Genomic DNA, 27,433 nt, shown 5'->3' with positions numbered 1-27,433 from the left:
TTTTTTTCCTCCTTTACATTTGCACTCTTTTTCCTTTTTTTTTTTTTTTGCATTGACAATTGTTTTCCTTTTCTTTTCCATTGACATTTTGTTTTTCCTTTTTTACATTTGCATTTGTTTTCCTTTTTTTTAATTTTTTTTTATTTTTTTTTTACATTGACATATTTTTTCTTCCAGTGGTCCAAGTTCCCATCGCTGTTTTTAAGGAGCTCCTGCAGAAAAGCCATCATCTGTATGCCAGTTTACGGAAATCTGCTGCAAAAATGTTAGTCTCTGCCAAGTTTTAAAGCTCATTAAAGTTTTAAAGCTCATTCCAAAAACACTATTAGGAAAACAATGACCATTGTCTATCTGTGCTGGCCCTGCGATGAGGCGACGACTTGTCCAGGGTGTACCCCGCCTTCCGCCCGAGTGCAGCTGAGATAGGCTCCAGCACCCCCCGCGAACCCGAAAGGAAGGAACAAGCGGTAGAAAATGGATGGATGGATGGAAATAAACTAAACAAGCTACCATTGCCTTTTTTTTGGTTACACAAGGTCATTGCTGTTACACAATTTTTGTTGTGTAACTATGCGCTTATTTTTATTTATTTATCCATGATTAATTTACTCATCGTTTATTTAATTCCGCTGCTTACTCAACCAACTGATCAAATTTCAATTCAAAGTAAAAGTATAAACAACGAGCCCATACTTCTGAGGATGACTCACGGCTTGACAAAGTCTCGCGAGACTTCAGCTTAAAGCTCCGAGCCTTATTTAAGCAACAGCACATCCGCGCCCTTGTAGTTCGTCCTCAGTGTAGGATAACGAAGCGGCCAACTTAAGTCATCCTGCTCCGGTCCCTGTGGTCCTTGTGCGTGCTCATCTCTCCAGGGTGACCTAGACCAAGTGGATTGTCTTGTTGAGGTTTTTATTATCGGTAAGTTGTTTCCCTTCCGTAGCGTTGACCACTCCTTACCTCCGCCATCACTTTCTGGGAGGCTAAAAGCTAGCTGCCATGTAAGCCGGTGCTTCTCTCAATAACAACGAGTATATATTTTTTAATATTTTCACCTAAAACAGTGTCATTTGTAATAAAGGCGTTCAACTTGAGGAACACTCAAGTAACACCGGTGTTGGGAAGTGAAGGCTAGTGGCCAAAGCAGCTAAGTAGGCATCAAAACTATTCCAGGGATTTTTACCCCCACCGAAGTTGTAATTGAGGTAAATATTGTGTTTTTTTACTGACCTTTATTAGTGTTACATATCTGAGTTATCGTGTAGAAATATGGGGAAATAACTACAAATGTGCACTACATTCATTAATGGTGTTAAAAAAAAAGATCCGTTAGAATAATACATAATGTTGGATATAGAGAACATACAAATCCTTTATTTATTAAATCAAAAATACTGAAATTCCACGACATAGTGAATTTGCAAACAGCTAAAATTATACACAAAGCAAGCTATAACCTGCTATCCTCCTTCAAAACCGCAATAAAACAGTGCCGTGAATCTTTGGGCACCACACGATTCGATTCTCGATTTCAGAACGATGCTCGGTTCAAAATCAATACTTTTTTTAATAACAATGGGTGATAGTTTTATGATTAACTACATTCCTCTACTAAACAGGAACAACTGTGATCAATTTATATAGTTGTTAAAAGAATATATATATATATATATATATATATATATATATATATATATATATATATATATATATATATATATATATATATATATATATAATAACAAGTAATTTTGTTTAATAAAATTCTACCCAAACATTTAATAAAGTCAAATACAAATAAGGCAAGAAGAAAGTAAATCTGTACAGCAGATATGTGCATCTATATCAACAATGTAAATTGCCTGAGTGGCTGGACAAAACAGATTTATGAAAATATATATATATATATATTTTTTAATCGATTAAGAATCGGGATTTGTTTAAATAATTATTTTTTTTGAGACGCCTAGAAATCAGACAGGTCTTGTAGAGACGATTCCAGTGATACAAGTATCACTTTCTGTCACTGATAAATATTGAGAAAGTTAAGGAGTTTTAAAACCAATTAAATTGCACTAATTTCTAGTCAACTCCTTTGAAATTATTATGATTTGTTTTCTACATGTGAAACACTTCCTTTTCCATTTCGTCAACATTTTGCATAGATTATGTTTTACAGACCTTTTTCAAGCTGCTTTTTGACGTCTCTTCAGGATGCTTTGTTTTGTGGGTGGTCTTATTTGCATACCTCCACTTCAACAGTGTCTTCTCCCTCCTTTTGTTATAGCTTTTTGCGCTTCTATAGCGAGATTACCGGCAGAAATAAATTGAACTATACACTATCTTGTACTACAAATGGCAACAGCGGAGGATGCATGTGCATGTACCAGCCAGTTTGCCCCACAACAAGAGGATAGAGAAAAAGAAGGAGCTTATTGAATACAGCGTCGGACTACAATGACTACAATTTGGGTAAATTCATACCATGTATGGATAATCCGCTAACGTCACAGGGCAGAATCCGAAATACACAACAGCAGGTACCAATAGTTAATAAACGTTGGTTTTGCAATATAAGGCCCCTTTGATACAAAGTCAATGGGGCTCAAGATTTTAGGTGTGACCTTTTTGTTAAAAATGTCATAACTTTCCTATTTGCCCCATTTTAAAAAGGTTAGTATCTTTGGAAAGCTTGCTTACAGTTACAATCTATTTTTATTGACTATATACATGAGATTACATTGGAAGTAATGGAAATTTTGAGTAAACCTGGCTGCTCGGACTACTTATTTGTGAGTCGTAAAACAAGCGACCAGGCAATCCAAAAAATAAGTGTGCACATTGAAGATTTTAAAAGATATTCGGCAGACTCCCGGATAAATGTACAATCTATTTTATAATAGGGATTCCAAATAATATTTTACTCACCCAGGAATTTTTGCAGTGCAGGAAACTTGGCAAAATTTTGTCAGAGCTTTGTGGCGCGAGTACTTGTTCAATCTGAAAATGTGGATATTCTGGATAAAGGATATGATATGTGTTGTACATCATTAGTATTGGTGTAGAGTGATGATGAAAACAGCGGCCTGGTCGCTACTTCATTGCACGATCAAGCGTGAGAGGCACTCAGTGACCCCTGCTGCTATTCAGCCAGCAGCGAATACACTCTTACCTATTTTGTCATCAAGGTTAAGTAATCATAAAGTCACTTAGGTTTTCTATTTTTTATGGTGAGTTAATGATTATTAAAGTAGTCAGATATGAGTTATTGCCTGTGTTACAATAAGTCTCTCTTTATTTGACTTAACATATTGTAGCAGCCTGAAGAATCATTTAAAAAATGTTTCACCTTTGCTCTACTCTTTTGAAAAGCCAATGCGGAATATACCCGTCGACGCCAAAATGTGTCAACAAAACCATGTAGTCCACATAACAGCCTGTATGTAACACTGTAACACCTACCATAGGAAAATACAGGGGCTATATTCGCTGTGTGCAACTCCACGCAGATGAGTAAGATTTCAGCCACAACGGCGAGTTAATGTGTTAATAAGTGTGTAATAACAATTAAACGGTTACTTTATAAAATGTAGACTTGAAGACTTGTCAATTGAAATGTATGATGTGAAGTATGGATGCAAATCATGGCCTGCGTAATTGTGCAGTGTTTCCCATAGGCCAAAAGTTTGGACTCACCTTCTCATTTCAATGATTTTTTTCATTACTATTTACATTGTAGATTGTCACTGAAGGCATCAAAACTATGACAACTGTGAAGTGAAAACCCTTTCGGGTGACTACCTCTTGAAGCTTATCGAGAGAATGCCAAGAGTGTGCAAAACAGTAATCAGAGCAAAGGGTGGCTATTTTGAAGAAAGTAGAATATAAAACATGTTTTCAGTTATTTCACCTTTTTTTGTTAAGTACATAACTCCACATGTGTTCATTCATAGTTTTGATGCCTTCAGTGACAATCTACAATGTAAATAGTCATGAAAATTAAAAGTGTGTGCGTGTGTGCGTGTGTGTGTGTGTGTATAGGCATATACGTCCATCCATCCCATCCATTTTCTACCGCTTGTCCCTTTCAGGGTCACGGTGGGAGCTGGAGCCTATATAAATATGTTTATATGTATAAAAATATATACAGATAAGTTTTATAAATAAAATGTGTTTCCCTCTTGTTTTCTCTTTCAGAGCTTTCACGTGGTAATCATGATGGACGTCATAATGCGCCGGTGTCCTTTCCTGGCTCGCGTGCCACAGGCCTTCATGCAGCAGCAGCCGAGGAACTCTTTGGTTGCCTACGCCCAGCAATGCCCCATTATGATGGAGTTGGCCTCCAAACCAATGGCCCCGACCTTTGCACGGGCCCTGTGTACGTCGTCCTCTTCTCGCCAGAAGACCGAGAACAACGCCACTGCTGAAGGTGACTTGTGGACGTCACGACTCTGTTCCATCGCAATGCATATGCTGTATCTAAAGGCAGCGTGTCTTCTAGGACCCAAAGCGGAGGTGGAGACCAAGCTATCTGCTGGCCACTCTATGCTGTCCTCTGGTCAGGCTGTGGCCTCCAAATGCCCCTTTCTGGCGGCGGAGATGGGCCAAAAGAACAGCAGCGTGGTCCGCCAGGTTGGCATGGAGTTCCAAGAAGATGTTCAGGAAGTCCGCACTGTTCAGAAAGGTAAGATAACACTACAAAATGATTGACCAATTCACCAGATAAGCAGCATAACATAAAAAGTTGTTCTTTTACTCATTTCAGAGGTGTCTCCTGACCAGCTGAAGAAGCCGTCCATGACCAGCACCAGCGAGTGCCTCATGAAGACCCTCTTGAAGCAGCGACCCAAGATGGTGTCTCACTTGCTGCAGGACAATTTGCCAATCAGCTGTAAGTTTCAGGGATTGTACCAACTAGTCCTTTCAACAAATTCTGGTCGGGTTGTTTAGTGATGAAACAATTTGCAACACACCGGTTGCATTGCGTTAAGCCATCTTTCTTCCTCCTGCCGACAGCGTCTCGCTTCCACTACGATGGCTATTTCGAGAAGAAAATCGAAGAGAAGAAGAGCGACCACACTTACCGCGTGTTCAAAACAGTCAACCGGTTGGCGAGTGAGTTCCCCATGGCTGAAGACTTCACCGGCTCCTTGGAAGACAAGAGGGAGGTGTCTGTCTGGTGCAGCAACGACTATCTGGGCATGAGTCGACACCCTTGGGTGGTGCAATCGATAATGTGAGTTTGATAGAAAATGTCACTCTAACCTGGCTCCATACGCAGTATCTCATGAAGGAGTATACCACCCACATTTTAGCTAGCTATCTCCTAGAAGTCACAAGAGCACATCCTCTTTAAATTTGCCTATCTAGCCGTGACGCATGTAATTGTAATGGACGTTTTCGATGAGATTAAAAACACATTAAAAAAAAAATGCTCTGATGGGGGAGGGAAGCACAGCAGCATCTTTCAAAAAAGCAATATGTGGCTTCATGTCCATTTCAAATAACACCTGAAAAGTATCTATTTTCTATATATATTTTTTTAAGAACATTTTTTTGAAGGCTCCTAATATTGGGTAAATAAAGTGGTCAAGTCACCAAATCGGCAACAGTGACCCCTCATGCTGCTATGTCGTTTTATTCTTTGGTAAACTAGGCGTATGTGAGGTGTCAAGAATAGAGATGAGTACCAAAATCGGTACTTGTATAGGTTTCAAACGATATCTGTCGGTACTACGGAGTACAGACTCTCAAAACAATCTTAACAAATCACCCAAATCTACAATCAAATTTTGGTACCCTTTTGTTGCAAATGAGATCACATGCAAATGCAGACTACGCACCGGCTCAAGGACGTGGCGTGCAAACGGGCCTATTCGTAGCAGACTGCCTCTAGGTAATGTTACAATGTCATTTCCATGCCAACAAGGTAAACAAGCCTGATAGAAAGCGCTCGAAAGTAGAGCTCCACTTTTTAAAATGCGCTGGCTCAATGCATATTTACATTGGATATGCCATATACATGCTACAGATTAGCATTAGCAAATTTACATGGCATTTTTAACACCTTTTGTTAATCAAAATCTAGATGCACGTAATAAATCAAAATACTTACTTTGTTCAGTTATACAAGACTGGCACATTCAACTTAATGGCAAAGACTATTTCTGAATACAGCAACACAGCTAGGATAAGCTGAAATTACTGCATGCAAGATATAACAATCACTTTGGTTTTAGATGTTGACTATAAAAATGTTGATTTTAATATTAAAAAATATTTATTTCTTACCACATGAGCACACACAAAAGTATCGAAAATCGGTACTGTTTAGTATTAGTAATGGTTTATATGTGATCGGTCCTCCTCGAGTTAGGAAGGGCAGCTGCGATGCACACTGCCACCTACACCTACTGTAGTTGTAACGACAACCAGCATTCACAAACAATCCCATTATAATTTGTTCACAGAGACAAAAATTTAATTCATAGTCCATGGACCGTAGCCCGCCGGTGCCAGCACTCATGCAGCCCCAGACCAATGCAAGACTTAGTTATTTTAGTACAGTATTTGCTTGCATTGCACGTAATTGAATTACTAATTACTTTAATTTAATTCTGTATCTATTGCTCTTTTTTTTTTTTAAATTTCAAATATCTGGCATTCGCAGTGGAGACGTTTCATGGGAGCAGAGTGCGTGAGTGTGTGCCTTTTTTTAAAAGGTAGTGCCTGTTGACAAGTGACGCATGATCTTAGCAAGAGCTTGATCATAGTTTTGAGTCGTGGCCGTAGCTCAGAAATGGTAGTCTGCGGGCAGTGACTTACTGGAAGGACATGTTGCTCAGAGCAGCTCCTGTTGAATGTGTTCACTGGTTGTTAATAAAGTGTGCATCAATTGCTGTCTCGCCTTCTCCACAAACAAGTTATTGTAGGATTACACGATTTTCACTTCATTAAATTGTTGTTCATTCTTCCTGTCTGTGTATGAATGAGTGTGGCTGTTTGCACTACTAAGGAGCTACTTTTGTGAAGTGCACTTGCTGGGATCCTGACGCTGTCTCGCTGACGCAAACACAAGCACTTCAAAAGTAGAGTGCCATGTTACATTAAATGTATCGGTACAGTAACAGTGTTGTAATTGGATTACTCATTACTAGAAAAAGTAATGGTTATTCCTATCTCAGGATTGTTGTTTTACCCCTATTTTAACTGCTCAGTGGCCTAGTGGTTAGAGTGTCCGCCCTGAGATCGGTAGATCGTGAGTTCAAACCCCTGATAATATAAATACATTTAATAAAGTCAAAATACAAATAAGGCAACAAGAGAAGTATCCTACACTTCTCTTTTGTAAAGTAAATCTGAACAGCCGATATGGGCATCTACATCTACTATATGATTTGCCTGAGAAGCTGGGCAGGACATTATAAAAAATAAAAAAAAAACCCTGCCGAGTCATACCAAGGACTGTAAAAATGGGACCCATTACCTCCCTGCTTGGCACTCGGCATCAAGGGTTGGAATTGGGGGTTAAATCACCAAAAATTATTCCCAGGCGTGGCCACCGCTGCTGCTCACTCCTCCCCTCACCTCCCAGGGGGTGAACAAGGGAATGGGTCAAATGCAGAGAGTAATTTCACCACACCTAGTGTGTGTGTGACTAGCAGTGGTACTTTAACTTTAATCACTCTTTTCAGTTGATAGTTCTCTATTGTATACAAGCTGTTCACTGACTACTCTAAAGTACCGGTATACCAAAGTTGAATTTCTACCATATTGTCCGATGAGAATAAAATGTACTGTCATACAAATGTTTGCTGAAATGTGAAGGGCGTATAGATTTTGTGAGTTTTCTCCACTGGCTGGACACAAAGGATCCGAGTTAGAACTGAAATTACATGACACCCAAGGGCAATGCATCCATTGTTTGCATGGCAATCCTTTAAAGGCCCTACATAAATATATTACTTATTTATGTTTAGTTTTTTCCACTGCAAATCTGAATTTAGTTTGTTTTCCTTCTATTTTCCTCCAGGGATACGCTACGAAAGCACGGCTCTGGTGCAGGAGGCACTCGGAACATTTCCGGGACCAGCAAGTTCCACGTGGAGCTTGAACAAGAGCTGGCGGACCTCCACAAAAAGGATGCAGCGCTGCTCTTCACTTCCTGCTTCGTGGCCAACGACTCCACCCTTTTCACTCTGGCCAAGATGCTGCCAGGTAGTTTTCTAAATCTTGTAAGTATTCCAAATGACCCGCTCTATCCTAAAACGTTCTGCGTTATTGTAGGTTGTGAGATCTACTCCGATGCGGGCAACCATGCGTCGATGATCCAAGGAATCAGGAACAGCGGAGCTACGAAGTTCATTTTCCGCCACAATGACGTTGCTCACCTCCGAGAGATGCTGCTGAAGGGAGATCCCACGAAACCTAAGATTGTCGCCTTTGAGACTGTCCATTCCATGGATGGTCAGTTTACTCCGTGTTTGTCGCATTCGCAAATCAATTGTCTAGGAAATTACTAATTTTTTGTGTTGTCTTGTTCCTCCCATGATAGGTGCCGTGTGCCCACTTGAGGAGATGTGCGATGTGGCCCATGAATTCGGCGCCATCACGTTTGTAGACGAAGTCCACGCTGTGGGTCTATACGGTGCGAGGGGAGGCGGCATTGGAGATCGTGACGGCATCATGCACAAGATGGATATCATCTCAGGGACTCTGGGTAAGCATATTCTATTCACAAGGTGTTTCTTCCCTTCCATCCAAAATGGAACAAGTGTCTTCCATAGTAGGAATATCTTGTTCTACTGAGCCGTGTCACCCCATCTGCTAGAGGGCTTAAAGGGGCTGTGAGCAGCTCCCTGGTTGCTAGGAGACCAGAGGCTTGAATTGCACGCAAATTAAATTTATATAACAAAAAAAAACGCAGGGGGCGTGAGAACAAGCATTGAATCCCGGCAAACGAGACCCCAAAAACAGGCCAAGTGATGTCATTTGGGGGCCTAATTTTACACAGTTTGGCGTATTTTTGTGACGCTGAGGATTCGAGCAGGTGTTACCAGGGAATCGCAGCCCTCTTGCTTGGCATCTTTTTGCACAGTTTCACATATTTTTGTGAGGCAGAGGAGTCCGGCAGTTGTTCCCGGGGAATTGGAGGCCTTTTGGGGGTGTCAAAATGTTGTTGTTTTTTTGTTTTTTTTTAAGTGTCACAAAATTGTCACAAAAAACTGAATTTTTTCTGTCACTTATTTAGGGTACCAGCAGTCGGAGGGAAAAAAGTCGGGATTTTTTCTAAGTGTCAAAAAGTCGGGATTTGTTCTGTCACTTTAGGGTACCAGCAGTTAGAGGAAAAAAAGTCGAGATTTTTTTCTAATGTCAAAAAGTCTGGATTTATTCTAATGTCAGAAAGTCTGGATTTTTTCTAATGTCAGAAAGTCGGGATTTTTTTCTAATGTCAGAAAGTCGGGATTTTTTTCTAATGTCAGAAAGTCGGGATTTTTTTCTAATGTCAAAAAGTCGGGATTTTTTTTAATGTCAAAAAATCGGGATTTTTTCTAATGTCAAAAAGTCAGGATTTTTTCCTAATGTCAAAAAGTCGGGTATTTTTTCTAATGTCAAAAAGTCCGGGATTTTTTTCTAATGTCAAAAAGTCTGGATTTTTTTCTAATGTCAAAAAGTCTGGATTTTTTTCTAATGTCAAAAAGTCGGGATTTTTTCTAATGTCACAAAATCGGGATTTTTTCTAATGTCACAAAATCGGGATTTTTTTCTGTCACTTATTTAGGGTACCAGCAGTTGGAGGGAAAAAAGTGGGGATTCTTTCTAATGTAAAAAATTTGGGATTTTTTCTAATGTCAAAAAACCGGAATTTTTTTAATGTCAAAAAAACGGGATTCTTTTTTTATGTAAAAAAAATCTGGGTTTTTTTCTGTCACATATTTAGAGTGCCAGCAGTTGTAGGGGAAAAGAGTTGGGATTTTTTCTAGTTTCACAAAGTCGGGATTTGTTCTGTCTAATCCTCCCTCTTGTCCCCACAATTCCCCCCTCTGTCTTCCTTTTTCTCTCTTTCTATCCCCTCCTGCTCCGGCCCGGCTGCACCAAATGATAATATAAAAACATTTAATAAAGTCAAAATACAAGTAAGGCAACAAGAGAAGTATCCTACACTTCTCTTTTGTAAAGTAAATCTGAACAGCCGATATGGGCATCTACATCTGCTATATGATTTGCCCGAGAAGCTGGGCAGGACATTATTTAAAAAACAAAAAAATAGAGTGCCAGCAGTTGTAGGGGGAAAAAGTCTGGATTTTTTCTGTCACTTATTTAGAGTGCCAGCAGTTGTAGGGGAAAAGAGTCGGGATTTTTTCTAATGTCACAAAGTCGGGATTTGTTCTGTCACTTATTTAGGGTGCCAGCAGTTGGAGGGGAAAAAAGTCTGGATTTTTTCTAATGTCAAAAAGTCTGGATTTTTTCTAATGTCAAAAAGTCAGGATTTGTTCTGTCACTTATTTAGGGTGCCAGCTGTTGGAGGGGGAAAAAGTCTGGAATTTTTCCAAGTGTCACAAAGTCGGCATATATTTTTCAGCATCCATTAAAACAAAACCATCACTTGTCTCATCCTGCTTTCAGGCAAGGCATTCGGATGTGTGGGGGGCTACATCGCCAGCACCTCCTCCCTGGTGGACACGGTCCGCTCTTACGCCGCCGGCTTCATCTTCACCACCTCGCTGCCTCCAATGCTGTTGAGCGGCGCCAAGCAGTCCATCCAGGTCCTCAAGGGCGAGGAGGGCCGCATGCTGAGGCGCAAACACCAGCGCAACGTCAAGCTGCTCAGACAGATGCTGATGGACTCCGGGCTCCCCGTGGTGCACTGCCCAAGCCACATCATCCCCGTGCGGGTAAGTCGCCATAAACGACGTCCTTCAGTCGACCGAAACTGAGGCTTGGTCCTAATGTCCCGCCGTCCTCTTCTAAGGTGTCCAACGCTGAAAAGAACACGGAGGTGTGCGACCTCATGATGAGTCGCCATAATATCTACGTGCAGGCCATCAACTATCCCACCGTGGCAAAAGGGGAGGAGCTTTTGCGCATTGCACCAACACCTCACCACACTCCTGAGATGATGAAATATTTTGTTGGTAAGCAACCTAAATTATTGATTGAAAATGTTGAATAAATCTCAGCACTGTAGGAGTGAGAAAATTCCATACCCGCTGTAAGATTATTTGACGTGCAATATAAATCACAATTTAAGCCCTATTTACGCTGCACACCAAATCTGATGGGGTTTTTTGCCCTCAAATGACAAAGATCAGATTTTTTTGCCAGTCTTAATGCTCTGAAGTGCTTCGAATCTGATCTTTTTGCATCAGATTCAGGCCAAATCCATTTGGAATCTGAATTTTACAAATGAGACTTCAGTCTAAACGGCAAAGCGAGCTGAATGTGACTTTTTCGTCAGCTTTGGGCGAGCCACGTTATTCACATCCATGAGTGAGATTGTACGATACCGATCACATGTATTAACTGTACTAAATTTTTAAATGTATTTATGGAGAGTGCTATTTACAGTTAAATAATATCAATACAATATTTAAACTAGTTCCATATTTTCTTTCTCGGTGTGCAGTACGTTCAGCCTCGTCCTCCAGTGATTATGATGCATAAGATACAAAGTTTTGCAGTTTATTTGCCGTAATGGAGGTGATTATTAACATCTTATGTAGTGGCTCCATTTATGGAGACACATAAATAACTGCTAGCTGCTTATCAGCCGGGTGACTAATTATAAATACAGTGTTGGCCGATCGTGGTTGGTGGTCAATCTATTGGCACATCACTCGGTTTAGTGTTTTTGTTTTAATGATAAAGTCAAAACGGATGTTGTGCGATTTACTTGCAGTCTGTGATGTCACTTCCGGTTGCAGATGTCTTCTTCAGACAGGTCTATTCCTCGAAGTATAGAACGATCACCCTGTTCTAAGAGAGCACAGCTTGTAATTTCAATGTGCACGATTGAATATCATGAATATCAGTACGTTTAGAATTGGGCATGTCGTTTCTTATTGGGGAAAGACGTTAATGTTTCTTGTTTTCATGTTGGCATCTGTAACCTATCAAAGGGCAGTTTCACGATCATTTTGATTTAAAGAACAGTCATACTGTCAGTTTTACCATGGTTTACCATTACTTCCCTAATCATCACCATGTATAATGGATATGTAGTTGACATAGTACCCTAATCTCTTCCCTTTTGCTGTGTACAGAGAGGTTGGTGCACACGTGGAAGGAGGTGGGCCTGCAGCTGAAGCCTCACTCATCAGCTGAGTGCACCTTCTGTCAGCAGCCTCTGCACTTTGAGCTGATGAACGAGAGAGAGAAGTCGTACTTCAGCGGCCTCAGCCACCCTATCTCAGCCCACGCATAATCAATCGTTGTTTCCATCGTCAACGTCGGGCTCCAGGTGGCACAAACATGCCCAGCCCAGTCCTATACATGTCGTGATGTCTCATACATTATTTAACATTATAAAATACTCTGGTTCTAGATTATATATGCTTCAAATAAAATATGAGCTGGAAACTTTTGCATTGTCTGTGGAATCCATTATTGATTACCAGGAACTACTATTGAGATAAACCTCCTGCCTCCTACTGTTTGCCTTGTCCAAGCAAAATATGAACTTTCACCGGTCAGTCCTGAAGTACAACATGCTCTATTATACAAAACCAGTGAAGTTGGCACGCTGTATAAATGGTTAATAAAAACAATACAATGATTTGCAAATCCTTTACAACCTATATTCAATTGATTGTAAGGGCAAGATACTTAACGTTCGAACTACAAAACTTTAATTTTTTTTGCAAATATTAGCTCATTTAGAATTTGATGCCTGCAACATGTTTAAAAAAAGCTGGCACAAGTGGCAAGAAAGACAGAAAGTTCCAAACTTATTTGGAACAGGTCAACAGGCTAATTGGGAACATGTGGGTGCCATGAAATGCTCAGTCATTAACAAGGATGGGGCGAGGGTCACCACTTTGTGAACAAATGCTTGAGCAAATTGTTGAACAGTTTAAGAACATTTCTCAACGAGCTGTTGCAAGCAATGTAGGGATTTCAACATCTACGGTCCGTAATATCAAAAGGTTCAGAGAACCTGGAGAAATCACGGCATGTAAGTGGCAAGGCCGCGACCTTCGATCCTTCAGGCGGTACTGTATCAAAAACCGACAGTGTGTAAAGGATATCACCACATGGGCTCAGGAACACTTCAGTAAACCACTGTCAGCAACTACAGTTGGTTGCTACATCTGTAAGTGCAAGTTCAAACTCTATGCAAAGCGAAAGCCATTTATCAACAACACCCAGAAACGCTGCTGGCTTTGCTGGGCCGAGCTCTTTTAAGATGGAATTATGAAAAGTGTTCTGTGGTCTGACGAGTCCACATTTCAAATTGTTTTTGGAAACTGGACGTCATGTCCTCTGGAACAAAGAGGAAAATAACTATCCGGATTGTTATAGGCGCAAAGTTGAAAAGGCAGCATCTGTGATGGTATAGGGGTGTATTAGTGCTCAAGGCATGGGTAACTTACACATCTGTGAAAGCGCCATTAATGCTGAAAGGTACATACAGGTTTTGGAGCAACATATTTTGCCATCCAAGCAACGTTATCATGGACGCCCCTGCTTATTTCAGCAAGACAATGCCAAGCCACATTTTGCACGTGTTACAACGGCGTGGCTTCTTAGTAAAAGAGTGCAGGTACTAGACTGTAGTCCAGACCTGTCTCCCATTGAAAATGTGTGGCGCATTATTAAGCCTAAAATACCACAATGGTGACCCCAGACTGTTGAACAACTTAAGCTGTACATCAAGCAAGAATGGGAAATAATTCCACCTGAAAAGCTTAAAAAATTGGTCTCCCCAGTTCCCAAACGTTTACTGAGTTGTTAAAAGGAAAGGCCACGTAACACAGTGGTAAAAATGCCCCTGTGACAACGTTTTTGTTGCAATGTGTTGCTGCCATTAAATTCTAAATTAATGATTATTTGCCAAAAAAAATCTAGTTTCTCAGTTCGAACATTAAATATCTTGTCATTGCAGTCTATTTAATTGAATATAAGTTGAAAAGGATTTGCAAATCATTGTATTCTGTTTTTATTTACCATTTACACAACGTGCCAACTTCACTGGTTTTGGGTTACTATCTTTTCAAAGACTAGTCAGTAGAAAGCTTCATGCAAACAAGTGTAAGTATAATGTTACCATCACATGAGCTGGGCGTGTACATCTTCATTGTGCATGGCGTGGGCGCCATCGAAACCTCAGCGTGCGAGCAGCAATTGTGCTGAAATAATGCACAAAAGAAGACCACCAAACATGTTTGTGTTGCTGGAATACTGATTTGTCGCTCAAACAAACAGTGAAGCAGGTTCCTTCACACAGGGTTGTTGAGCCGATGGGAGGCTTAATGGCCTTCATTAAGCCATAAACAAAATTCTAGTTTTTTTCCGTAAACATAAAGAGAAACTGGAAATTGTGATGTATCATGTTGTATGCTTGCATGTTCGAAAGAAACTCAAAACTCAAACTCAAACATTGACGTTATGTTAGAGTGAGGTGAATTATACCATGTACCATTTTCTTATATGACTTTTAACTAGCATGTGTTTGTATTTGGTCACAGAATCCTTTAGAGGATTATTCTACTAAGGAAATATGCCCTTAAATAACTTCAAAGATGCACATGTCAATCACAAACTCTCCAGAGAGTGGTGGCAATTGCCCCCAGGAAATTGTAATCCTACATGAATGCAGGTTTGGAGTTCAGGAGTGATAATAAAAACATTAGCAACATCTGGTAGGAAGCCCCCACAGGTAGGAGTAGAGGATAGGGGTCGGAGGTCACCCGACTCAAACTGATCAGAGGAATAACGTCAAGGAAAGATTGACTGGCCAGACTGACCAGCTCCAAGGCTGGAACTACAAGGAGTAAGGGTCTTGGTGTAAAAGGTATTTAAGGACAGTTGTCCAAGAAGACAGCAGAAGAGAGATCAGGCCCACTCTTTTTCCTGGAAGCTGCAGTTCCAGTCTGAGGCTCGCTGAAACAAATAAAGCTTTTTGTTCGACGATTCCTCGCTGGCGACTTCTTGGCGCATCACGCATCACACGACAAACAAAAGTAGAACAAGAGATACAATTGTCAAGACTCGACCCGTGTTCTTTTGTTGAACAGTCAGAGGTCCTGTTGTCTGGAAGATTTCACAAGCCTTCATTAAAACAGGTCACAGGGAAATTGTAACAGCGTTAGATTTAGACTTAGACAAACTTTAATGATCCACAAGGGAAATTGTTGTTGGTCTCACTCCCGCAGAAGAAGTCTGTCCACAAAGCAGTCTCTGCAGAAGTGAGCCCCGTTTGGGAATTGTTCTTTATAGTAAAAAGAGCAGACAAGTCCACCCGATCAAAGAGTCCACGGTTTTACAAGGGTGGCGGCAAGCCCAAAACTTTGATAAGGGGAATTATTGTCAAAAAATGTGTGGCTAATTAAAATAATTATCATGGTTTAAAAATAATGCCTCCTTTTGTACCACTGGAGGAGAGCTTGAACTTGAGGTTACACAGAGTCATCATTGTTTCGCCTTGAGCAAGTAATTTGAAATAGCCAAACATGCATCTATGTGTCTAAAACAGTGGTTCTCAACCTGGGTTTGATCGAACCCTAGGGGTTCGGTGAGTCGGCCTCAGGGGTTCGGTGGAGGTCAAGACACACCCGACTCATTGTGTAAATACAAACTTCTCCCTATCGGCGTATTACGGGTGACAGCTGACTGGTTTGCAGGTGTGTAATTTGTTGTGAGTTTATGCACTGTGTTGGTTTTGTTGTTTGAACAAGGTGATGTTCATGCACGGTTCATTTTGTGCACCAGTAAAAAAACATGGTAACACTTTAGTATGGGGAACATATTCACCATTAATTAGTTGCTTATTAACATGAAAATTAGTAACATATTGGCTCTTAGCTAGTCATTATTAAGTACTTATTAATGCCTTATTCGGCATGGCCTTATTATAACCCTAACCCTCTAACCCTGACCCTAACCCTAACCAAATAACTCTAAATTAAGTCTTTATTACTTAGAATATGTTCCCCTAGTGTCCAAAAAACTCTAAACTAAGTCTTTGTTACTTAGAATATGTTCCCCATACTAAAGTGTTACCAAAAACATATAACTTTGTCTTGAATTTGCAAATTTGTATTTTTTATTTTTCACTAAAGATGGGTTCGGTGAATGCGTATTTGAAACTGGTGGGGTTCGGTACCTCCAACAAGGTTAAGAACCACTGCTCTAAAACAATAGAAAGTATAGTTGGCAGGCCTGAATATCAAGGAATTAGACGCCAAATGAAGTACAAAACCAAAGGATGAATTTACAGTAAGTCAACCCAAGTAGGGCAGGCCTTAAAAGGGAACTGCACTTTTTGGGGAATTTTTCACAATCATTATGAGAGACAAGAACACACGTGTCTCTTTATTTTTGGATTTTAAAGATAATTAAAGCTGCAAGCAGCATTGGTCGGGTCCGCCTTCTGGCAGGTGCTAGTCCTAGGTGTCCAATACTTTTGTCCAGTGGTAGTCCTGAGTGAGACCTACATAGAGGTTTTTGTTTCGTGTCTCTACGATATTCGTACTGGAGTTAGAGGAAGTTGTGTCTGAGTTCACATTGTCATTATAGGCTACTGTGTGTATTGAGGCCAAAGAAGGTCTAATTGCATTTTCGTTGTCATTTTTGGCACCGTAGCAACTTTAGTGCTGCGGGTCTTTGAAGGCTCGTAAAATCAAAACGGTAGCACTTAATCATTATCCGTACGCATCTTTTAATCAGAAGGGTTCAATCTCTCTCCTGTAGCAGTTTGAAGCCGAAACGACAAACGCGCTCAGAGGAGATAATGTTTGATGTTTGGTGACCGTTTGGTACAAAAATGTTGTTTTGAAATGGAGATTACAAACTTCCTGTTGATTTTCGCTGAAGGATGTCAATCTATGAAATGTAGGTCTAGACAAGACCTACATAGAGGTATTTGTTTCATGTCTCTACGACGTTCCTACCGGAAGTTATAAGCAGTTTTGTCTGAGTTTTCCTCTAAAAAGCAGTTTTTTCTCAGTTTTATGTAAAAATTGCTCAAGGGCACAATTTTGATTTTCGGGGTTCGGTTATTTTTTTGAGATCGCAATTTCTACCAGTCCCGATGTGTGTGAGAAGTTTGGTGAGTTTTGAAGTATTTTAAGGGGGTCAAATTAGAGGTCAAAGACGTAAAAAACAGTGTTTTTAGTACATTTTTGTCTTGAAGGGAAATTGCCAACTTCCTGTTGGTTTTCGCCCGACGATGTAAAATTATGAGTTGTAGGTCTTTAGCAGACCTACATACAGGTTTTTGTTTCATGTCTCTACGACCTTCCTAGTGGGAGTTACAGGCAGTTTGTTTTTTTTTTTTCCTAGGGGGCGCTAGAGCGCAATTTTTATTTTTGGGGTTTGGTTTTGTTATTAACAAGCAATTTTCGCAGGTTCTGACTTGTGTGTCAAATTTGGTGAGTTTTGGAGCATGTTAAGTGGGTCAAATTGCTGTTCGAAGAGGCGGCCGGTATAATAATAATAATAAACATTACAATTTCAATAGGGTCCTTTCGTCCCATTGCAAAAGGACTCCCTTTGGGATTCCTTTTGAAAAGGTCCTGTGCGGACCCTAATAAAAAACACTAAGGGGAGTAACCATTGTAGCCTTCAAAGCCCTCTAAGACAACTTCAGAGCCCTCCAACGTATTATATACACACTGCAAGTCTATATATAATGTAGTAACAGACATGATCATAACAATATGTAATATGTACAATATTTACTGTATGTTAGTCATTCTATTCATTCATTTTATTCAATCATTGTATCTCTTCTCCCCTCAGGCAGGAGACTACGGTCCATCCAGACCCACAACTCCCGCCACCTGATCAGTTTTTTCCCCTCGGCCATCAGACACATGAACAATAACAAGATCTGATAGCTCAGTTACAGCTCATTTTATTACCTATTCTGTATTATATGTGTTTTATGTTTTGCACGATTGCACCAAGAAAAATTCCTAGTTTGTGAACACGTTGTCAAACGAGGGCAATAAAAACGTTTCTGATTCTGATTCTGATTCTGATCGCGCATTTATTTCTGATTCCATAGCAGCGCACGTCTGACTTATGGCAACAACTGTGTGTCCTTCTTCCGGAAACAAACAAAGTGAGAGTCTTCTAATCATGGCAGATTTGGTAACAAACAACGGAGACAACTGTTTTTGGACAAATTAGGATTCACAACCTTATCTTTTTTAATTCCACCTGAAAAGCTTCAAAAATTGGTCTCCTCAGTTCCCAAACGTTTACTGAGTGTTGTTAAAAGGAAAGGCCATGTAACACAGTGGTAAACATGCCCCTGTGACAACTTTTTTTGCGATGTGTTGCTGCCATAACATTCTAAGTTTCTCAGTTGGAACATTAAATATCTTGTCTTTGCAGTATATTCAATTGAACATAAATTGAAAAGGATTTGCATATTATTGTATTCTGTTTTTATTTACCATTTACACAACGTGCCAACTTCACTGGTTTTGGGTTTTGTAATTACAGTAATTTAATTGATAATTTATATGTATTTCACATAGTTTTCTACATGTACAATTAAAATTACAATGTATTTTCTGCATATATTTTTGTGTGTAAGTTGGATTTACATATTTTTATGGTAAAAAAAATGCTTCAGTTTCTGTACAGTTCGGTTTGGAATGGGTGACTAACAAACACCCTTGTATAGAATGTTGGATTTGTCTTTTCACCTGCTTTTCATAGCAACACAGTTACGTAAAACCCGCGTTATCATTTAACAGAATCCGACAATAAACAAACAAGCTATTTCGGGTCTTACACAAACGAGTACAACATGTCCAGCCTCTTAAAGCACACTTTTAAATGTGTCACTTTTGTCAGTCTTGGACTGACCGAGATGTCCTACTAACCCACTGCCCTGTGCGGATGTGACATAAGTGTTGCTAAGCAACCTGACCCAAACCTCCATCCACAAAATGAAACACAATGAGGGTCTTAACAACAACAGAAGCAGCAGCACACATGTTCCCTTATCTTCATCATCATCATCCTTGCAAGTCTCACCAGCAACCTCACACAAAAACAGTGAAGTAGGTCAGACAGACATGGATGGACCACGACTAAAAACAGAGTAGAATTCAGAATGTGTTAGAAACTAGTCCATCTTTTTCCGCTTATCCGGGTGGCTGGTCTCAGACGATCCTGAGGTGCACCTGCTGGATGTGGAGGTCCTGTACTGGTGTGGTTACATGTGGTCTGCGGTTCTGAGACCGGTTGGATGTACCGCCAAATTCTCTGAAACGCCTTTAGAAGACGGTTTATGGTAGAGAAATGGACATTCAATTCACAGGCAACAGCTCTGGTGAACATTTCTGCAGTCGGCATGCCAACTGCACGCTCCCTCAAAACTTGCGACATCTGTGGCATTGTGCTGTGTGATAAAACTGCACATTTCAGAGTGGCCTTTTATTGTGGTCAGTCACTTCGTCTGGCTCCTCCCGGGGATCCCGAGGCTTTCCCAGGCCAGCATGGCGACATAGTCCCCTCAACGTATCCCGGGTCTTCCCCGTGGCCTCCTACCGGTCAAACGTGCCCTAGACACCTCCCCATACTCATACCAAAACTTACTAGAATTTGAAATTCCGGTAAGAATTGCATGTGAATACCTAATATTGGTAGGTCACCGAACCACAGATACGCATGAGCGGAACTGAAATGCTTGGATGTCCAGGGTGATTGGAGTGTGTGGATGTTGAAACGGTTCGAATTGGTGGAGAAATGTAGGATATGGAGAGATTTGTGTACTGAACCAAAATATAAACGCATCACTTTTGTTTTTGATCCTACATACACAAAAGACCTATTCCTCTCAAATATTGTTCACAAATCTGTCTAAATCTGTTAATAATCTATCCCACCTCACAGGTGGGGCATATCAAGATGCTGATTAAAAAGCGTGATTATTGCACAGGTGTGCTTTAGACCAGTGTTTTTCAAACTTTTTTGAGCCGAGGCACATTTTTTGCATTGAAAAAATCTGGAGGCACACCACCAGCAGAAATCATAAAAAAACGAAACTCAGTTGACAGTAAAAAGTCGTTGTTGCAATTGTTGGATATGACTTTAAACCATAACCAACCATGCATCAACATAGCTCTTGTCTCAAAGTAGGTGTACTGTCACGACCTGTCACATCACACCGTGACTTATTTTGAGTTTTTTGCTGTTTTCCTGTCTGTAGTGTTTTAGTTCTTGTCTTGCGCTCCTGTTTTGGTGGAATTTTTCTTTTATTGGTATTTTCCTGTAGCAGTTTCATGTCTTCCTTTGAGCGATATTTCCCGCATCTACTTTGTTTTAGCAATCAAGAATATTTCAGTGGTTTTTATCCTTCTTTGTAGGGACATTGTTGATTGTCATGTGATGTTCGGATGTACTTTGTGGACGCCGTCTTTGCTCCACAGTAAGTCTTTGCTGTCGTCCAGCATTCTGTTTTTGTTTACTTTGTAGCCAGTAGTCAGTTTTAGTTTCGTTCTGCATAGCCTTCCCTAAGCTTTAATGCCTTTTCTTAGGGGCACTCACCTTTTGTTTATTTTTGGTTTATGCATTAGACACCTTTTTACCTGCACACTGCCTCCCGCTGTTCCCGACATCTACAAAGCAATTATCTACCTGCTGCCACCTACTGATATGGAAGAGTATAACATGGTTACTCTGCCGAGCTCTAGATAGCACCGACACTCAACAACAACACATCATTTGCAGACTACAATTACTGGTTTGCAAAAAATATTTTACCCCAAATAGGTGAAATTAGATAATCTCCCACGGCACACCAGACTGTATCTCACAGCAACACAGTGGTTGAAAAACACTGCTTTAGACTGACCACTACATGCTATCGTATACCTCGATCCACAGCATCCCAAACATGCCCAATGGGTGACATGTCCGGTGAGTATGCTGGCCATGCAAGAACTGGGATGTTTTCAGCTTCCAAGAAATGTTTACAAATCCTTGCAACATGAGGTGATGGTCTCGGGGGAATGGCACAACAATGGGCCTTAGGATCTCGTCACAGTATCTCTGTGCATTTAAAATGCCATCAATAAAACGCACTTGCGTTCGTTGTCCATAACAAACGCCTGCCCATACCATTACGCCACCCCCACCATAGGCCACTCCATTCACGTTGACATCAGCAAACTCCTCTCCCACACGATGCCACACACACTGTCTGCCATCTGCCCTTAACAGTGAAAACCGAGATTCATCCGTGAAGAGAACACATCTCCAACATGCCAGTATCATGATCCGTGGCCCGGATCATGTTTTGTTTAGTCATGTTCTGTTAGTTTTGGACTCCCTCAGTTCCTGTTTTGTGCACCCCTGGGTTTGTTTTGGTTACCATGGGTACTGCTTGGTTTCACCTGCCTCTGGTTAGTGTTCGGCACGCTCACCTGCTGCCGAGCACTAATCAGAGAGCTATTTATTCACGTTTCTCGCCACGCTCAGTCTGGTTTCGTTGTTTGCTGAATGCAAATGGTTTCCTAGTTAATGATTCCTGTGCTAAGTAGTTGCCTTAGCTTCCCGTGCGATCGGCACGCTTCCCTTTTGTTTGTTTCCTGTTTCTTTGTATGGTGTATGATTTATGACAAATAAATCATATCCTACCTTCACGCTTTCGTCCGGAGTTGACCGTCTGCATCCCGGAAGAACAACCCCACATAAACATGCGACTGCGACGTGACAACCAGACGCCACCGAATGTGAGAATTTCCCCACTCAAGTCGGTTACCACGACAAACTGCAGTCAGGTCGAGACCTCAATGAGTACGACAAACATGCAGATGAGCTTCCCTGAGACGGTTTCTCACAGTTTGTGCAGAAATTATTTGGCTATGCAAACCAATTGTTGCAGCAGCTGTCCGGGTGACTGGTCTCAGACGATAATGGAGAAGCACCTGCTGGATGTAGAGGTCCTGTGCTGGTGTGGTTACATGTGGTCTGTGGTTGTGAGGCCAGTTGGATGTACCGCCAAATTCTCTGAAACGCCTTTAGAAGACGGTTTATGGTAGGGAAATGAACATTCGATTCACAGGCAACAGCTCTGGTGGACATTCCTGCAGTCAGCATGCCAACTGCACGCTCCCTCAAAACTTGCAACAATTGTGGCTTTGTGTTGTGTAATAAAATTGAACATTTTAGAGTGGCCTTTTATTGTGGGCCGCCTAAGGCACACCTGTGTAATAATCATGCTGTTTAATCAGCATCTTGACATGCCACACATTTGAGGTGGGATGGATTATCTTGGCAAAGAAGAAATGCTCACTAACACAGATTTAGATAGATTTGTGAACAATATTTGAGAGGAATAGTGTATATAGTAAAAGTTGTAGGTCTTTGAGTTCAACTCATGAAAAATGGGAGCAAAAACAAAAGTGTTGTGTTTATATTTTTGTTCAGTGTATATTGCCCATTCATTTTCAATGGTGGGAAATTCCTGATAATTCTGGGTAATCAGAGAATTTTCGGACCCGGGAAACATGCTGACTTGAATGTCTAGGGTGAGTAGAGTGTGTCGATGTTGGAACGGTTCAAATCGGATGAGAAATGTGGGATATGCAGTCGATTGTATATTTCCTATCCATTGTCAATGGGGAGAAAATTACCGGAAATGCTGGGAACACCGGGAATTTGGGGAAAGGGAAAACATGTTCTGCGTTAATATACAGCATGGGTAGAGCAGTATGGGTGAATGGTCGAAAGTTTGGAATCGGATTTTAAACATATGCAAAATTACGAATTATGAATACGTCCGTTCATTTGAATGGGAATTTCCTGGAAATTGGGGGATTTCAGTAAAAAGGTGAATTTTTGAAAATATTCATACTAGCACAATTGTCCTAGATGATATAAATGGGTTGGTGTTGGAATTTTTTGGAATTGGTTGAAAAATTTGGACAAAGCAACAGTTTGAATTGAGAATGGGTATTTCGAAATTCCTGGAATTTCAGGAAAACCAATAATTTGTACAAAAAGAAAATGGGTAATGTTGTTGTCCCAAGTAAGAGGAATATTTTGAAAGTGGAATGGTCAAAAAAATCTTTGAAAAATGTGGACTCCGAAAACTTTCCAGCAAGAGGTGAAAATAGGGCTTTGGAGAACCAGATATTCTGTGAATTCCTGGAATTTTTTTGAACTTGGAACAAGAATGGCAGTTTGATTGTCTAAGGTGAGTGGAGTGTGTGGATAGTGGAACGGTTCCAATCGAGTGAGCAATGTGGGAATTGTGCAAGTTTGAAAAATGTCCAATTCATTTTCAGTGGGAAAAATGTCCCGAAAAACTGGGAATTCTGGGTAATCTGGGATACTTTTGAAATTTTTTTGGTGAGCACACTATTCCCGGTCAAACTGAAGGTTTTAAGTGAAAACTTTGGGCTGTAGCCTCTGGCAAACCTTAGCACATTTGGACAAATAATAATACATTTATGCATTTTTTTGTGGGTATTGGGCATTCACACAATAATACTTGAAATGTTTTGAGATCCTTAAATCAGTTTGATATTGTGTTCATTAGAAATGGAACAAAGGACCAAGTGTCCCCGAATCCACCGGGGACGAGTCAGGTGGCGGCAGCGAGTGGAACGCCGCTGCAGCAGGCGAGGCAGGCGACCACGGAACGGCCACATTTGTGGCCGTCGAGAAGGCGGACACCTTTTGCGCCAACAGCAGCGACGCCCAGGACTTAGGCGTAGAGCCTTCTGGCTGATGAAGGTCTGGCGCCACTCGCGTGCACCTTCTCGACGGCCACATTTGTGGCCGTTCCGTGGTCGCCCGCCTCGCCTGCTGCAGCGCCGTTCCATTCGCCGCCGCCACCTGACTCGTTCCCGTGGATTTGAGAACACTTGGCCCCGCGACCCACCACCAGGTCCCCCCTCCGCCCTCCCGTGACTTTTGAACTTCTTCTTAGTTTTTTTTTCAGGGGACATCTGGAATCTGTTCTTAAGGGAAGGTGATGCTCCATTGCCTGGATCATGTTTTGTTTTAGTTTAAGACTCACTTAGTTCTGTTTTCAGCACCCCTGGGTTTGGGTTTCTTGGTTGTCATGGGTGCTGATTATTTTCACCTGCCTCTGATTAGTGTTCGGGACGCTCACATGCTCCTGGGCACTAATCAGAGAGCTGTTTTTTCCTGCCTTTCGCCACACTCTGTCTGGCTGTCTTGTTTGCTGTAAGCAACAAGTTACGTTTGTATATATATTGCTTCTGGTGCCTATGCCAGTTTATCTTTGTCCTGTGCTAAGTTTTCGCTTTAGCTCCCCGTGCTATCGGCACACTTGTTTGTATTTTCGAATGATTTATGAGAATAAATCATCATCTTACCTGCACCTTGCTTCTGGAGTAAAATGCGACCCGAGCAAAACAACAGCAGCCCCTGAGTTCAGTTCAAAACTTGGGAGACAAACATTTTGGCTGCAAATTCCTAAAAACACCAGCGTGCTCCTGTTGTATAGAAGAACTTGTAAGACTGTAAACACATTGGCAGATCTTTGCACTGACATTCAAACCTTGTTCGCGAATACTTGGGTTTAAACTTGTGATTTACTTAACAGAGATGTTATGTAATTCTCTGGTATGCCTTTAAATCCACTCCTTTTTGTCAGTTAGACATTTTTTTGCTAATGTGATTTATGTAACTAGGGTGTTGCTGTAGCTTGATTACTCCAGGTGCAGTCAGTAGTCATTTGTTCAACTTCTTCAGCTATACTAGGAGTGTTCCTCAAGGTTCCATTTTAGGTCCTCTCTTTTTAATCTATTGTATGTGTCAAGGTCAAGGCCCGCGGGCCGGGTCTGGCCCGCGGATGATCTATGGCCCCCGGGATGATATTTGATTAGTATTGGAACCGGCCCGCAAGCCACAGCCGCCTGCTGCTGTTTTGCACACAACAATACTCCAGTGTTGGCGCTAGGAATTTTCAAAATGGGGTCCCAGGGACCCCATCAAGTCATAAAAATGGGGTCCCACAGTAAGTTTTTGGGGTCCCACTTTTGTGTTTTGAAAACCAATGATAAATGTATGCATTATCCTGTTATATCTCACATTCTATATCGGGTTTCGGAAAAAAAAAAAATACTAAAGAAAACTAATTTTTATGCATATGTAATGTATTCAGTAATAAACATTCATTCACTTTCTTCTTTCCTTCATGGATCTTAACTTCACCGCTGCGGGTATTTTTTTCTATATTTTTATTGTAATATTTTGGATTTTCAGAATGTGTTTGTTCTGTCTTTATTTTTTACTTTTAATGCCATGATTTTAATAGTCCGGCCCGTGTGTGCACAGATTTTCCTCCATGCGGCCCATAAGCTAAAATGACTTTGACGGCCCTGGGGCTATTCAACTGGTGGTCTCGTTAGTTCAGTAAAAAAAATGTGTGGGTCCTCAAAAACAGCAGATTGTTCTTCTGAAAATACAAAAAAAGAATAATAGTAAAGGGAGAAGTCCAGCAATCAGGTCTTCAGATTTCTAGAAATGTGCCCCCCAAAACAATTTAGTTGAATAACCCTGGTAAAAGACCGTGTAATGAGATCAACAAAATACTACCTTGGGTTTCGTATGCCTCATCTTTCGTATGGTTTACCGTATTTTTCGGACTATAAGGCACACTTAAAATCTTTTCATTTTCTCAAAACTCGACATTGCGCCTTATAACCCGGTGCGCCTAAAGTACGGAATAATTCTGGTTTTGCTTACCGACCTCAAAGCTATTTTACTTGGTACATGATGTAATGATAAGTGTGACCAGTAGATGGCAGTCACACATACGAGATATGTGCAGACTGCAATATGATGGCAGTCACACTAAAGAGATACGTGTAGACTGCAATATGACTCAAGCAAACCACACCAAAATGTTATATGTTCCATTGAAAATATAGAACATAACAAACGGAGCTCAAAAATATATCGAAATGTTTTAGTACGACTTTGGTAAGCTATGAAGCCGCACCGCTTGATGAATTGTACTGTGCTTCAACATAGGAGTATTATTATGGCGTGCGTATAAGGTAAGACATATTATCTGGCGTTTTGTTTTGCAATATTATGCAAAAGCAACATTTCTTACCTTCTGGTACCTGCTGATTTGTATTTGGGATCTGCATAAGTCCTGAACATTTGCGGGCGTCCCCCTTTGTAGTCGGTGCCGACACCGTAGTCGATAAGCATCTTCTTTTTGTCTATCTTCTTGTTGTGGGACATTCATCCTCCTCTGTTGCCATTTCTAATATAAAGTAGTGTAAAATTATTACTTATATATGTCAGTAAACTCGCCGTGCAAGTGCTAAAACATACCGGTGTAGTGAGTTTACATTATTCACCCAAGGAACTTTTTATTTTTTATTTTATTTTTTATTTTTTTGTCATAAAGAAATACAATCATGTGTGCTTACGGACTGTATCCCTGCAGACTGTATTGATCTATATTGATATATAGTGTATATAATGTGATTTTTATGTTGATTTAATAAAACAATTTAAAAAATATTTTTTATTATTTATTTTTTTAACTTCTTGTGCGGCCCGATACCAATCGGTCCACGGACTGGTACCGGGCCGCGGCCCGGTGGTTGGGGACCACTGATGTAGACCACAAGGAAGTCTTTTACATTTAGGAAAACATTTTAAATAATATGACCCCTTTAATGCGCCCTATAATCTGCTTTTTGCATGAAAATAGACCTGACTAGACCCGCTCATCGGCAGTGCGCCTTATAATCCGGTGCGCCCTATGGTCCGGAAAATAGGGTAGTTTTTGGCAAAAAAACGTCCACCAAACGTTTATCCCAAATGCATCCCTCCTGCATCAATACTATTGATATTTACCCCTAACTGCTGATACCAGCACATAGCTACATTTTGCACAGTCTTGTCATCATGTCATGCTCGGATACGGGGCTGATTTTTTTATTTTTAATTCCAGTGAAAAGTTAGCATCTGGTCCTTGCAGCTGTGAAAACAATACAACCCTTATTGGGACTCCAGTATCGCCTTTCAAGTTGAGACACCTGGTAATGTTATCTGGCCGGCAGAAGGAGGCGACCTCATCGGCTCACATGTACGGACGACGGATCAATGTTGCCTGTTTGGGATTTAAAAGTGGCGTCCTTGTAAGAAGGAAATGTGTTGCGTTATCTGGCCTTGCGTGCAGCCTTCCTGACTGCGGGTCCTTGGGGCCTCCAGGAATGCGGTCATGTGACTCACTTTGATGACGAGCGCGTGA

At 40.9% G+C, this 27,433-nt stretch overlaps 1 protein-coding gene across 1 annotated transcript; it reads left to right on the top strand.

Annotated features, from left to right (window-relative positions):
- The first annotated feature begins 768 nt into the window (after positions 1-768).
- LOC133643181 (5-aminolevulinate synthase, non-specific, mitochondrial-like) lies at positions 769-12,583 on the top strand. Its single transcript, XM_062037605.1, has 11 exons — positions 769-921; positions 4,198-4,429; positions 4,502-4,684; positions 4,766-4,891; positions 5,017-5,236; positions 8,033-8,217; positions 8,287-8,466; positions 8,555-8,719; positions 10,627-10,895; positions 10,973-11,135; positions 12,264-12,583. The coding sequence occupies exons 2-11, from the start codon at positions 4,216-4,218 to the stop codon at positions 12,422-12,424; spliced, it is 1,866 nt and encodes a 621-aa protein (XP_061893589.1). The 5' UTR covers positions 769-921; positions 4,198-4,215; the 3' UTR covers positions 12,425-12,583.
- The last annotated feature ends 14,850 nt before the right edge of the window (positions 12,584-27,433 follow it).

Source organism: Entelurus aequoreus, linkage group LG26, assembly GCF_033978785.1.
Source record: "Entelurus aequoreus isolate RoL-2023_Sb linkage group LG26, RoL_Eaeq_v1.1, whole genome shotgun sequence".
Taxonomy (NCBI): Eukaryota; Metazoa; Chordata; class Actinopteri; order Syngnathiformes; family Syngnathidae; genus Entelurus; species Entelurus aequoreus.
Note: the sequence above shows the minus strand (reverse complement) of the source record. Positions and strands in the feature narration are given on the sequence as shown.

What these genes read in the sequence shown, in the direction of transcription:
- LOC133643181 (XM_062037605.1), top strand. Translation starts at nt 4,216, where the DNA reads ATGATGGACGTCATAATGCGCCGGTGTCCTTTCCTGGCTCGCGTGCCA. An exon ending in GAACAACGCCACTGCTGAAG is followed by an intron (nt 4,430 to 4,501) that starts GTGACTTGTGGA and finishes CGTGTCTTCTAG; the next exon opens with GACCCAAAGCGGAGGTGGAG. An exon ending in GCCACATCATCCCCGTGCGG is followed by an intron (nt 10,896 to 10,972) that starts GTAAGTCGCCAT and finishes TCCTCTTCTAAG; the next exon opens with GTGTCCAACGCTGAAAAGAA.